Here is a 14,301-nt window from a genome sequence, read left to right on the forward strand (position 1 = left end):
AAAAGAAGAAAAGAAGGAAGGAAAGAAGGAAGGAAGGAAACAAAGAGAGAAGGAGGGGAAGATAATGGGGTCTGGATGGGGGTGAATGTGATCAAACTGCAGAGTCATACAGGTATAAACATGTCATTATGAAACATTTCTTATACAGCAAATAATAACACCAATAAATTTTTAAAAACAAAACCCATAGTGCTGTGTCCAGGATGCTAAGCACCCACACACATCAATCATCCTTTTCCAGCACCATGCAGTGGTGCTGCCACAGTTCTAACACTCTGACTGTTTTTTTGCTTTTGTCTGTGAATCTTTCTCTTTCTGCTCTTTACATCACCCACAATGAGAAGAAAGGGAAGACAAATAAATAATCAAAATTTGAAAATTACCTTTTAGCGTGTCATGTCAGATAGCAAAAGGATCTTAATATAAGAACAGTGTGAATGAGCATTTAGAGACCATCTTACAGAATAGAGCAGACCCTCTATAGTGGCTCGGCAGTGGTGGCACACTCTGGTAATCCTAGCACTCAGGAGGCAAAGGCAGGAGGATCTCTGAAATGTCAGTGTCAGCTCAAGCTCCAGGACTACACAGAGAGAGCCTGTCTTGAAATATCAAACCAACCAAACAAAAACCAAATCCTGAGGCTCAGAAAAGTAATATAATTGGCCCTATGCCACATAGTGGATAAAAAGCTAGAGTTTGAGTCTTTGAATTCCTTTCTAGGCTTCTTTCCTATTGATGGAAGTCAGAAAGTGATTCGTCACTATGGGAGATTAGAGTACCAATTCAAATCTTTTGATTGAGTTACTAGTTCCTGTCACTACACTGTCCACTGTCCATATAACATCCTTCGTGTTTCTGTACTTACACACAATTATCATATCCTGGTATTTTGTAGCATCTTCCCTAAAGAAATTTTAACTGATACTTGAAGACACTGGAGAGGACTTTCCATTATTCATGGCCTGCAGAGGTGAAAACTCACTCATCATTGGACAGATAGTTGCTTACTTAAGAGTCGTACATTACCTTTTACACATTATTAGGAACAATCAAGAATGCCAAGGAATGATCAATCTTCATGCAACACTGGAATCTCATGCTAAGAATAGTAGAGGTAAAGGACACGAAGATTATTAATGCTTAATAAGGGATATGTGAATGCCAATAAATTTATTTAGTGATGAACTAACTGCAAAGATGGAATGTTGAGCTTTTTTGTTTGTTTGTTTGTTTGTTTGTTTTTGGTTTTTCGAGACAGGGTTTCTCTCTGTAGCCTTGGCTGTCCTGGAACTCACTCTGTAGACCAGGATGGCCTCGAACTCAGAAATCCGCCTGCCTCTGCCTCCCAAGTGCTGGGATTAAAGATGTGTGCCACCACTGCCCGGCGAGCTTTGTTTTTTAATAGTGTGTGAGTTAATGTTTGTGTGTGATGTGTGAATGCTTGTAAAATGTGTGTGTTTGTGAATTGTATGTGGTGTGTGTGTGTGTGTGTGTGTGTGTGTGTGAGAGAGAGAGAGAGAGAGAGAGAGAGAGAGAGAGAGAGAGAGAGATGTTTATGTGGTATGTTTGTATGTGAATACTTGCAGTATGTGTGTATTTGAATGTTTGTGCTATGTGTATGTGATGTGTGTGGCTTATTGCGTGACCATGCTTGTGTGGACAACAGAAGAAAATGGGTATTCTGCTCTTCCACTCTCTGCCTATTCCCCTGAGACAGAGTTTCTCAGTGAAGCTGAACTATAACCCGTGGTTCTAGGCATCTTGGGGCACAAAGGATGAGAAGTAGAAAGAGGACACAAATTTATCAAAATTGCCAAGTGCATACCATGTAAATGACTTTTCCTGAAACTTGAAATCCTGCAGCAGGCAATACATTTCAGTAATTATGGGGAGGTGCATACTTCCTCATTTCAACACCCTTTAGTTGATGCACAGAAATAAACAGTTTAGAAACTATAATTGTTCAGTTATCAGAGATATTTTAAGAGGTAGGATTATGGACAGATAACAATCCACACTTGTCTTTTAGATGCATGACCAAAATGACCTTTTGAGCCAAGAGTACCAGCCACTGTTCCAATTCCCTTGGAACATTTTTGTTATGTATTTTCAGATCTCTATGCTTAAGAGAATGGTGCATCTGTCTTCTGGAGACGCCTGGCTGCATTCTTTCCCAGATACTAATATAGGTGGTACTTCAGTAGTGTAACCAATGACATGAGGAACCTGATTTGGAGGGGAACAGATGGTAGCATCTTTCTTTGGTTAATTTTAGAATCCTGAAATAGTTCTTTTCTCACACAAACCATCCATGGAACCAAATTAAAAGAGCTATGTCACATGGAAAATGGAAAGAAATATATATATCTTAGTGTAAGGCAAAGACAATGCACTAGAAGTGTCAGTGCTTTCCACCTTGTTTGCCTCCTTTCATATAAATAGTGGGTCACTTCAACTTCTTTTCATCCAAATGGATGCAGAGCACCAAAATGGGAATATCTTTTTAATATGATTGGAACAAGCCATATCCTTAGTCATATGCATTGAATAACCAAGGTTGCATCATGCTATACATAAATTTATATCAATTTTTAAAACCTAGTTTTGAAGACATGTTTTTTTTTCTTGTCCAATAAAGAACTTGGGGCTAACTGACCACTATGCCTGGTAAGGCAAATGAATTTCAAAGCAGCCAATTTCTGGTTCATTGCTTTGCCTTGAGAAGATCTTTCTCCCAAATGAGATAAAGAGTGTCAGTTAAGGATGAAGGGATATGGAGGGAGAGCCCTCAGCCATGAGTAATGGTTTAGGTATAAAATGATTCATCAGTTAGGAAAATGAGAAAAGTCCTTTACACAGTCACTGACCTGCTTTCCATCAAGGGTGTAGAGTTTTTTGACAACTCCGGTTTCCAGTTTGATCGCTTCTGTGATGTCAGTGAGGACCTGCTCAAAAGAGTGGGCAGTTTTCTTATTGAGAAGCACGCGCACTGCCTTCCGAGGCTTCACCCCGCTGCGAATGATCGTTACAAGTTTGGGGCGCACAAAGTCCTTGTTCTCTCTGGCCTGAGCACTGTTGCTGCTAGCCAAGGACTGGGGGGCTTTCATGTTGGCAGATGTCTTTACGTTGACAGACCAGTTGGGGTTGACATTCTTGGTGTACTCAACCTTTTTAAAGAAGTTGTCAGAGGAACAGACATAGCTTTCCCCTAAGGGAAGAAATAAATGGGTAGGTGTTAATTCAGTAGTAAATATGCAAATCAAGTAGATGCTATAGTATATAGTATACTCATACTGAAGTAAGGCTTGGGGTGAAATTTTGACATTATAACCAACCTTACCTCCAGTTCCTAGATGGGTCCTCTGACAAATTGACTTATTCAAATACAAAAGTAATCAGCTAGATATCCTCCAATATAAAGGCATAGCTAGTGGAAGAACTTTATAAATCTAAGGGTTATTAAAAAAGAAAAGAAAAGAAAACAGCAAACACCTCTATGTGATTTAGCAAGTAGAGTTCCCACAATCAGCATGGTGCTATTGGAATGTAAATGCTTTCCAGTTTCTATGATGCTCACTAACTTCCATGCACCACGGGAGCATGTTTACCCTGTCTCTGTTTCCTCATATGCTATGTGCTACTTTTGCTATAATATGAACCAAGGAAAGCTTTCAATGTTAATTTATTTTTATTTCAAATTGAAGTGAACAACAACAACAAAAAAACCTTACATATCTGACATTCAGTAGACATTTGGTCAAAAGCCAAATCATCATATCAGGCTAAATAGTGGAATTACTTAAATGTGAAAGGTCTGTGGGTCTGTGTCTGTGTGTGTGTCTGTGTGTGTATGTACACACATGAGTGTGTGGGTGCATGCATGCGTGCATGTGGGTGTGCATACACCATGCACTGCATGTCTAAATGTGTATACAAGTGTGTTATTTACTGCTTATCCAACTCTAAATGAAGAAAGTAAGTAGCAACCCCGCCCCTCCACAAACAGAGCATTCCTAGTGTTTGCAAATCCAGCTCAGCTTTGGAAATTACATTCTTCTTTTTTTAATAACCCCTTTACTGGGGACCCTGTACTCAGTTCAATGTATGACTGTGAGCCTCTACATCTGTATTAGTCAGGTACTGTCAGAGCCTCTCAGGAGATAGCTATATTTAGGCTGGCTTGCCCTTCCTTCAGTCTCTGCTCCATAGTTAGTCTCTGCAACTCCTTCTGTGGGTATTTGGTTCCCCCTTTTAAGAAGGAATGAAATGTTCATCTTTGGTCTTCCTTCTTGAGTTCCATGTGGTTTGTGGGTTGTTCTCCCTGTATTCCAAACTTCTGGGCTAATAACCACTTATCAGAGAGTGTATATCGTGTTAAAAAAAAAAAAAAACCTTTACATCTTTCTCCATCCTCCTAAATATTGCACACTACATTTGTGTATTTGATGCCATCTCCAGCAGTTGCTTTTGGCTACCCCAAGTACTGAGTGGGAGACTGTACTATGCATTTACTGAATTGAAAAGGTCTAGTATAAGTTTGAGCTTTACTACGGGCTGGGAGAAATGACTAAGAGAGTGGAAGAAATGCAGTGACCAGAGGCAAGAAGAGGGCATTAGACACCCAGAATTAGAAACTAAAGAAAATTGGAAACAAGTTAGGCTCAGCCTGAGGGAGAAGTATATTGAGGGGGGAGGGGAAGAGCTGAATTTGCTGAGTAAAACATATTAGCCTCAAGGTATATAGAAGTTCATCCAGAGGTTGAACTGCAGAAATACTGATTTGATCAGGCTTTAAGTCATTAGTAATAAAACTAAATCCATAGACAAATAAATAGTCCCTAGTCACTGCAAAACAAAACAAAACAAAAATACCAAATTAAACACAAAGTCAGATGGCTCTTCTGCTTGCTTTGGTCTCAGCAGGAGAACTACACAGAGCCATTCAAAAGCACCAGACTGACAATTCATTCTCTTTGCAAATATTGATTGCACCAAGTCCTTTAAATCATGGGAATTAATAATTTCTCAGCTAGTGCTAAGATTCATGGGCAATCTCTAGGGTAGTTTTGAGGGGACAATATGTGTGTGTAGGGGCAGGGGAGGACACACGGTTGCTTTAATCTGACTAATGGTCTGTTACAGTAGGGGAACCAAGACACGGATTGTAGGCAATCATAGGTGAATATGTGTTCAGGAGTTGAGGGCACAAGCTAAAAGAGACCCCGATTTTGTTGGTTTCATGGCACACAAATTCAACACAACACCAATGTTTAGAGACTAGGGTCTGTAAAGTGTGGCTCAAAAGAATAAAGGGGCTCTTTCAATTCCTCTATATATTCATAACCAATACAGCCAACACACATACACACACGCACACAAACACATTAAAATTGTCTCTTGCCTCTGTGCTTTGTCATATTCGTGGGCACCTCCCAACTTTTGAGTCAAATGCTTCCCATAACTGTCCATACACTTTCAAACTCTGTCAGACAACTGGTAGAGTGGGAACATCCAGGGCTTTATATTTATGATTTCATTCATCTACAGGCTCTTCTAAAGAGTCAGCTGTGTGGCCCTCATTAGGGATCTGGAGTTGTCTTTTGTATGTGCTGCTTCCTCTTAAACCTCTAAGCCTCTGAACTACAAGTATGATTAACTAGCCCCACGAAAATGAATATGATGGCAAATAATTAGAGTATCATATGGCACCCGAGAACTTTCCACAGGGCTCAGCACTCAGCCACATCTATGTTGAGCACCTTCTGAGGGTACATTTTAATCGCTCTGCTCTCTACTTTTGGCCTGAATACAGAGCAATGGAAAAAGAACAGCTGGTCTGACGTCAGTCAGATTGTGATTCCTAACACTTTCTAGTTCTGTGACCTTTGGCAAATTACCTGACAGCCTTGGCAGCAGTCTCTTGTCTGCAAAGTGTGTGTGTAGGGGTGCTAATAAAAGCCCTACCTAGTAGGGTTGCTGTGGGGCACAAGTCCAGTAGTGGATGAAAAGTCCTGAGCCCAGAGACCGGAGCATAGTAAACACTTTGTAAGTTCTCATTATTATTGTTAAGCTCTTAGTCTGAGGAAACAGATAACTAGGAGGGCACCAGAAAGAGAAAGAGGAAGCAGCAAAAGCTAAGAGAGGAGATAGAGTGTGAGGAAGAAGCAAAGCTAAAGAAGAGCAAAGAATGCATCAAGGTCAGCTGTCCATGACCTGAGCTGTCCATTACTGCATAATGTGAGAATTTCTGGGTTCCAGTGCTTCAAAGACAAGATTGCCTGCTATAGGCTGGGCATGGTGGCACATGCCTTGAAATCCTCACACTCAGGAAACAAGAGCATGAAGATCTCTGTGAGCTGCTGGCAGCCTGCTTCACACAGTGAGTTCCAACCAACAAGTCCTACCTAGGGAGACAGAAAGGCAGACAGGATAGATAGATAGATAGATAGATAGATAGATAGATAGATAGATAGATAATTTTATGCTGCTAGAAAAGAAGCCCCTGCAGGCCGCAAATAACAAATGTAAGGAGCTCTATAATTCACATCTAGCAAAGCCACTGCTGCCTGCTGCAACTGTTGATGCCCACTTAGAACAAGAAGACATTTTTTCATGATTAAGAACAATGACTTAGCCAGGGATGGCTATGCATATCTAAAATCCCAGCACTTGCAAAAGACAGGCAGGCAAAGAGGGGCAGGAGTTCAAGGTCACCCCCAGCTACATAGCTAGTGTGACAGTAGCCTGGGCTACAGGAAACAAAAAGACAACTGGAACACTTGCACCTTGTAGCAGAGCATGGTGGTTCATGCTTCTACATCTCAGCCCTCAGGCAGATGAAGAAGACAGATCTTAATTCAAATCCCAACCAGGCACTTAGGAGCCATATGACCTCAAACATGTTACTTAGTCTTGATGCCTTTATCTATGAACTGAAGGCATTTCACTCGATGATAGAGTCTCTTATGGACCTAAAGACATATAAAAAGGAATTTCCTTCTCTTTTTAATCTCAGATAAGCTTGAGGAAATATTGTGGCAATCAAATGCTAAGAACCAGATGCCCACCACCAAGGGTCTTCTACATCTATTCTTGGAAAGACCTAGGTGTGTTGCTTTTTTATACATAAGGATTCCTTGTTCTGCACCACCAAGGGTCTTCTACGTCTATTCTTGGAAAGACCTAGGTATGTTGCTTTGTTATACATAAGGATTCCTTGTTCTGATCTTGCAGATATTCCCCATGTCTATTTGCAGAGCCAGTTACCTAGCACTTGGAGCTGGGTGAGGCATATTAAACCTTTCCACAGCTGAGTCTCCACCCTGCCACAAGCCCCAGGGGTTGTTTTCCATCCTCTGGGAATGGAGAAAGCTGTTTCTCAGGCAAGCAAGGTGACAATTTGATGAAATAAACCTGTTTTGTGATGAGGGGTCCGGGGGTGGGGGGGGAGGATGCTGGAAACACAACCAAAAGTGCAGAAAGGGAACCAGGTGTTACATTCAAAATGATCCAATGTGTCCTCCTCTTCACTTTTAAGAAGGTTCCGTTTTCCAAAGAATCCTATACAGGTATACATTTATAATCTCTTTATGCAAAAATGCTTTTTCGTGGGCTTTCTCTTCTTTTATGGGGATCCCTAACTCAAGAAAGAAAATATTTCATGATACTTTATGACATTATTACATTAAAATATTTAATGACAGCTTTTGTCTTATCATGTCCATTAATGCATTACTTCAGAATATCGTAAGACCACTGCTTTGGGAGGATGGCCTTGCTTTAGTGATTACAGATTAAGTTAGTGAAAAGATGGTTTCATCTCATTGGAACAAGTAAACTGTGGTAAAGGAACTAGATAATACAGTGTCGATATACAGCTTAAATTATCCAAGACTGTCCAACTTTAAGTATTCTTCCAATGTTCTACATAATTAATAGTGCACACACTTGTTTTAATACACAAAAACTGGTGAGTCATAAATATATCTTTTAAATTGATGAATGTGTATAATAAGCATGAAGGTGAGGGAAAGCTTAGATATGAGAAAAATAGAGAGTGATTCTCTAATGAAAGATAAAGAAAAGGCAAGACAAAAGGAAATACCACCGATGGATTGCCTTCATTGGACAGCTGGGGATAGAGTTAATGAGGGCCACATCCTCTGTGACTTTTCCAAGACCCTTGGTGTGTGCAAGAAGCTGTGGAAAGGTCGACATGAAAAATGAGGTTTAGATTCAAAATGTTTCCCTTGACGCTTTCTGCATCTAACAACAGACAGTTGACCAGAGTCACCAGACAAAAGGAGTGGCAGCAATGCCAGGAGGTCAGTGTGATTAGCAGCTGCTTTTTATCTTATCTAATTTTAGGCTAAATATTTAATGTTCTGATTGTTTAGAAACATAATAATATGTTGTGTGATACATTCCTGTGAGATCTATGAAACAAAAGTTAACAGAAATGAGGATTTCTACTTTCTGCATTCCTGTTGTTAACAGAAAGGACTCATCAAAATCACCTCATCCAATGCTCTTAATACTCAAAAGACTCTCTCAATAAAGACTCCAAAAATGAATTGAGAGGCCCTAGGCTTGGAGGTCCTGTTTCAGAAAGCACTTTTATTGTGCCTTAATTGATTCTTAAAGCGATTTGCTTTCATTTTGTGGATTAAAAAAAACCTGATGTTTGGGGTTTCTGCAGATTTTCTGAAGTTTCTACAGGTTAGAAGCTAATACATCTGAATTTGAAACAAATCTCATTTCGAATATTTCAACTGTAATCTGCTCCTATAATCCTGTAATCTGATTCTTCACCATTCTGACTCTCCCCTAGCATTATCAACTTGAAGTTTAACAGAAAACAGTGTGCATTAATAATTTCTTTTATCTTCTATCAATGTTCTTCTAGAAGTATACAGAGTAAAGGGATTTCTGACCCCCTTTCCTAGATAAATAGCTATAGCTAGTGAAATGAGAGAGAAGAAAACCCTTTATTTATGTTCCTCAGCCCAGTACCTTTTTCCACTTAGCTCTACGGCAGAGGGAAAAATTATCACATTATCAACACTTTCTCAAAAATACCTCTGGATTTCCTCAACATTTGACTGAAAAAGCATTGGCATCCACTGAAACTTGGGCTTGCAGAAGACAAGAGGAGTAAATTTAATTGATTCCTATCCAGATTCTGTACTGTTTGGGAACACATCAAGAAATACCACTGCACCCAGAAATGGTAGGTAGGTTCAATTAAGAAAGAACCAAGAAAGCACAGATGAGAATAAAATTGTGGTCTGTCTTTAAAATTCATACTGATCAGCTACACAAATAAAACTAAGATAGTTTGTCATCACCTTTTTCTCAATACACACATATACATGCATACATATACACAAAGATGGGGGCAAGTGTAAAAAAATGAGGGAAATCTGTGTAAAACAGTTATGTTTCCCTCATACTCAGAATACTATTTCAGTTGGTTCAGAATTCTGACCTAGCATGCGTTGTGGCCTTCAGATGTTCCCAGATGATGGAAATTAAGGCAAACTTGGAGATTTAGTATGTTTTGTTTATAAAAGATATTACAGAGAAATCCCTCAACTTTGACTAAGATATATATTTCATAGAAAGATGCATACCTTATTGATCACTCTGTTGGACAGCTCCCTCAACTGAGCTGTCTAGATTTGGAGTTGACCCCAACTGGCCTCCTTTTATTTGAAGATGTGCACTAAAATGATTAACCCTTTGATAATTGGGAAAGTATACAATTAATATTTGCCTACCAACTTTGTATGTGATCAAATTGTCTAAGCCTTTTCCACATAGATTTTCAAGGTCAGCTATGTAGAAAACTCGTTAGACTTGAATCCTGAGACTCAGAAAGAACCACTATGTGAACATTGTGTCTTATAAGGGTCCTGCCCAAATCATGTTACACAGGTACTTTGAAAACCACAACTACATGAGGGAAATAGTACCTTATATAAGGGAAACCTTTATGTTCCTTTGTCTAAAAGTGTAGGAAGCCTAAAAGCTGGGGTACCCCTGCTAAGCCACCAAATGTGCTGTTTCTCTTTCCTTGAGGCTATTCTTTATAGTACATATGGGTTAAACTGATTTAAGATCATTTATATGGCAGTATAAAATATTAACACTATGACCCCAAATCTATTTTCTAAATATCCATTAAGAAAAGATAATATGGTTGAACAAGTTGTGTGGAAGAAGATCTGGAATTTTCTGTTATTATATGGTTTTCAGCAGTTAGCACATAAAATTCAGTAGCAATTCCAAAGTCTAGAGATGATCTGAAAGGATTCAGGCAGAGTGACTCATGCCTACTTTAATAGAAATGGTGTTCATTAAAATACCAGACATACCTACAGCTTTCTTTTGTATCTCTCCCAATGATCTCTGCCCTCGTGGACACGCCCTTAAGTGAGCTTTTTCCAAAGCAACAGCTGAGCAGCAACCACTTACCTAAAAGTCTAATCCTCTGTGAACATATAAAGGAATTCCTACATTGGAGTAGGCATTTCTAATGAATGACAGTTCCCAAATAATTTCCCAGTAGTCCATAGGAAATGTGGGCACAATTTTTTTATCTGTTAAACCAACCATAGATTCTTCCTTCCCATAATGGTTTCATGACCTCATTTAATGGTGCTATACAGTTACCTATGAACAACATCTAGAGTGAGTGTCACAATTCAGATTTTCCTTTGTATACCCAGGCAGATAAGTACATTTAGCATTAGAAAACCCATATACATTTCAACCTTAGCAGACATGGAACCCCATGGGGAATGGTAGTTAAGGATCCTGGTAGTGACTTTGGGATCAGAAGCCTGAGCATCAGTCAACTTGATGTTTTGGCAAACAAATAGCCTAGTTCCTTTCAAGGAAGACTAAAAATGTAACCATAAGCAAGGATGTCCTTTCCTTCCAGGGGCCACCACCCACTACTCACTACGTGAATTACCTTCTTCCAGTTCATCCATGCTTCCAATTTTCCTGGATCCATCAATGGTGTAAATGTAGCGCACTCCCTGAGGCAGGTTGATGTTGTCGGACAAGGATCGAGTCAGGTCAGCCAGCAACGCATCAAAACTACGAAAACGGTCAGAAGAAACAGCGTACACAATTCCCTTGAAGTAACGGTCCCCATTGCGGTAGAAACGTACCTTCTTGGCCTTCTTTTCATTGCTTAATGCCTGCAAGGTTCTGGTTCTGTAGAAGCTACAGTGGGCACTATGAGTGGGACTTGGAAGTCCATTCATCCGTGACCCTCTCATATTTCTAGATGCTTTGTCTCGTTCGTCAAAATGTCCAAAATCAAGTTCCATATTTTGGTGGAACCACAGCAACCTGATTGTTAAAGAAAAGGGTGGGGATAAGGAGAGGCAGAGAATAAGGAGGGATAAGGGGAAAAAAAAGAATTAAAATATTAGCCAGATCCAGAGCTGCAATCTGCTGCCTGTGAAAAGAACTGGTTGAAAAAAGCCTGTGACCCATCTGCTGCTTGTCCCTGACCTGCAGGAATATTGATCTTAGTAGAGAAGAAGGAGGGGGTTGGGCTGAGGACTGACTGGTGGGGAGGGGGTTAGGAGGAAGAGATAGATAGGAAGGGTGGCACTTTTGGCACTGTTCCAAATTGGGGAGGGGGGGTGTTGAAATAGCTTAAAAACCTGGAGCTTCCTGACAGTGGCTCCTATCAAATTGTAACTTCGGGCAAAATACATTAAAACTGGCATCTGCTCCTTCACACATGGCCACATGACAAACAGTTGTAAATGAATCCATAGCCTGACAAAATTCCCTCAAAGAGAAACAGAGGGAGCTAGCCAAGGTTAGCGTCCCCAGCTTAGGAAGCAGGCTTTGCATCTCCGTACAATGAATAGGAAGGGGGTGTATTCGTTTTATTCCAAGTCCTTTTTTTCCTATTTTAATATGTGTATCCCCTCCCCCAGAATAAACCAGGATTCTTTTTTAAAGGGACAGCCTCCAGGGAATACCCAGTGTCTTTGTGCTATTCATCAAACCCTCTCCCCATCAAGCTGGTGCCACTATAGTGCATCCATAAGAAATAAGCTGGGACCTAAAAGGGGGGGGTTGTTGAAAAACCAGTTATTTAGCAAGCTATTAGCTCTGCTTTCCTCTCATTTCCATTTGATTAGAGAATCCTTTTTCTCCTTTCAGGTGTTTCATCCCCTCCCCGACCGATGCAGCGACACCTCTTAATGGAATAATTGTGGAAAGATTCCCAAATGGGTCCCTGAATAGCATATGGGACCTTTATAAGCGAATACACCTTTCATTGTTCTGGGTTACTCCCCTGACTGAAGAAACATTTTGCCGTCAAAGCAGGCAATTCACTGCAAACTTGTCTATTGCTTAGGTGCATTGATGGAGGCAAAAAAAACAAAAAAAAAAAAAGTCATCTGTCAAGCTTGGATTTCAACCCCCCTGAACCCGTCTCCCACCAGAAAAAAAAAAAAAGACGACCAAAACAAAGAAAACATGCAACCAAATAATACAACCAAAGCCCTAACCACTTACAAAGGTAATAATGTGACATCCAAGAAACCAAACTATTAACATTCATCTCACAGATGGGGAAAAAAAGACTCACAAAGCTCAGCTGCTATATACTGCTACCTCAAGATTTGCAAGAAACCAAAGAGACAGGAGATAAAGGGGGACTGGTAGTTGGTATATTTGCCAGGCTCAGTCTCCCCTTTTTTTTTCCAGTGTCACCATGACCTATGCTGAGCTCAGCATTGTCTCTGTCAGACAACCTGCAGTAGTAAGACCCCACCTCCTCAAGATGAGTAGCAAGCATTTTCCCCAGGCGGGCTGTGCAAATAAAGCTATGCTTTAGAATCAGAAGTGCTATTATTCAAAATTAGCATTACAGTGAAAACAAAGAAACAACAAACTCACTTTTCCAAAGGAAAATCCCAGGTAGAATCTTAGAGGACAAAAATCCTATAGAATAAGGCAAATAAAAGAGAAGAAAGAGGCGGACACACAGAGAAAGAAAGCCGTGTGCCTTGTGCTTTTCCCGGTTGACATCTGTTACATTCTGCTTGAAAATCACTCGAAAGCCCCACTCACCGGTTTTCTGCTGGTTGGGTGGAGATGCTGAGAGAAAGAAAACCAATCTCTCTATGCCTTTGTTGTCTGAGCTCCAAGCAAGAAATTCCTGCCAGGGTGGATAGTTGCCTTCTAGGTCCTAGTGCCTTGTCCAGCTTCTCCCCTGTAACTGAAGCTTAGCGAACACCCCCAACCTCCTATGATTAATTACATGCTTTTTTTTCTTCAATTCACAGCCTGCATTAACAGCTAGAAAGGTTTCGTTTATAACCCACAGGAAATTGCAGGGTAGGGGAAAAAAAAAAGATTGCACAGGCAAACTCAGAATGCTCTAATGAGCAACGTGCTAGCCCTTTCTCTTAGAAAATTGGCAATTTTACTTGGCTAAAACCTTCTGCCTGGTGGCTGGACTCAGCAGACCAAATCAAGTTTCTTAGAAATTACAGTTCTCTTCTTTTTACCTTCTTCAAAGAAAATAAAAATCTGTAAATTCTTTAACATTTCGGCTCATGTACCCAAAAACTGTTTTAAATGAAGTCAGAAGGAATAGTAAATTGACAATACAAGGGAAAATAGTTGCAGAAAAGGCTAGAATTGAAAAGTGGCACTTCTCCAAGTTTTTGTTCCGTTGTTTTATCGAGACAGGGTCCAGCTTTCTAGCGATAGTTGTTCTGGAACTCACTGTGTAGCCCAGGCTGACCTCTAACTTGCTGAAATTTTTCAGCCTGTTCTGCTTCCTGGCTACTAAAATTTGCCAGCACTTAGGTCTCCAAGCCCAGCATGTCTCCAAAACATTTTAGACTGATGTAAAGCATTGGTTACTGTTTCACCCTCCGACTCCAGGGCATATACCCAAAGGAGACTATATCCTATCATAAAGACACTTGCAAATCCGTGTTTATTGCTGCTCTATTCATAAAAGCCAGAAAATAGAAACAGCCCAGATGTCTGTTAACAGATGAATGGGTAATGAAAATGCAAGCTATATGCACGATTTTAATCAGCCATTGGTAAAATGTGAAATTATGAGATCTGCAAGAAATTGTGAGGAACTGAAAATGTTATACTGAGTGAGGTATGGTAGGCTGAGAGGGACAAAAGGATTTATTTTCTCTCATATGTGACTTTAGCTTATAGTGTGTGTGTGTGAGTGTGCAAAGATCAAAAAAGTGAAAGCAGCCCATAAGAAGAGAAGTGGGTTTTAAACAA

At 40.2% G+C, this 14,301-nt stretch overlaps 1 protein-coding gene across 5 annotated transcripts in view; it reads right to left on the reverse strand.

Annotated features, from left to right (window-relative positions):
* The window catches only part of Dcx (doublecortin), a 71,703-nt gene extending 58,306 nt beyond the window's left edge, over positions 1 to 13,397 (reverse strand). For 2 of the 5 annotated variants that reach the window (XM_031368928.1, XM_031368911.1), the window contains exons 1-3: positions 13,114 to 13,396; positions 10,979 to 11,364; positions 2,868 to 3,208 (exon numbers count right to left, since the gene is read on the reverse strand). In XM_031368928.1, the coding sequence (XP_031224788.1) occupies positions 2,868 to 3,208; positions 10,979 to 11,342 (705 nt within the window). In that variant the 5' untranslated portion in view covers positions 11,343 to 11,364; positions 13,114 to 13,396. The other 3 variants (XM_031368936.1, XM_031368942.1, XM_031368918.1) reach the window with 3 other exon arrangements.
* Positions 13,398 to 14,301: the final 904 nt, after the last annotated feature.

The sequence above is a fragment of the Mastomys coucha genome, chromosome X (genome assembly GCF_008632895.1).
Source record: "Mastomys coucha isolate ucsf_1 chromosome X, UCSF_Mcou_1, whole genome shotgun sequence".
NCBI lineage: Eukaryota > Metazoa > Chordata > Mammalia > Rodentia > Muridae > Mastomys > Mastomys coucha.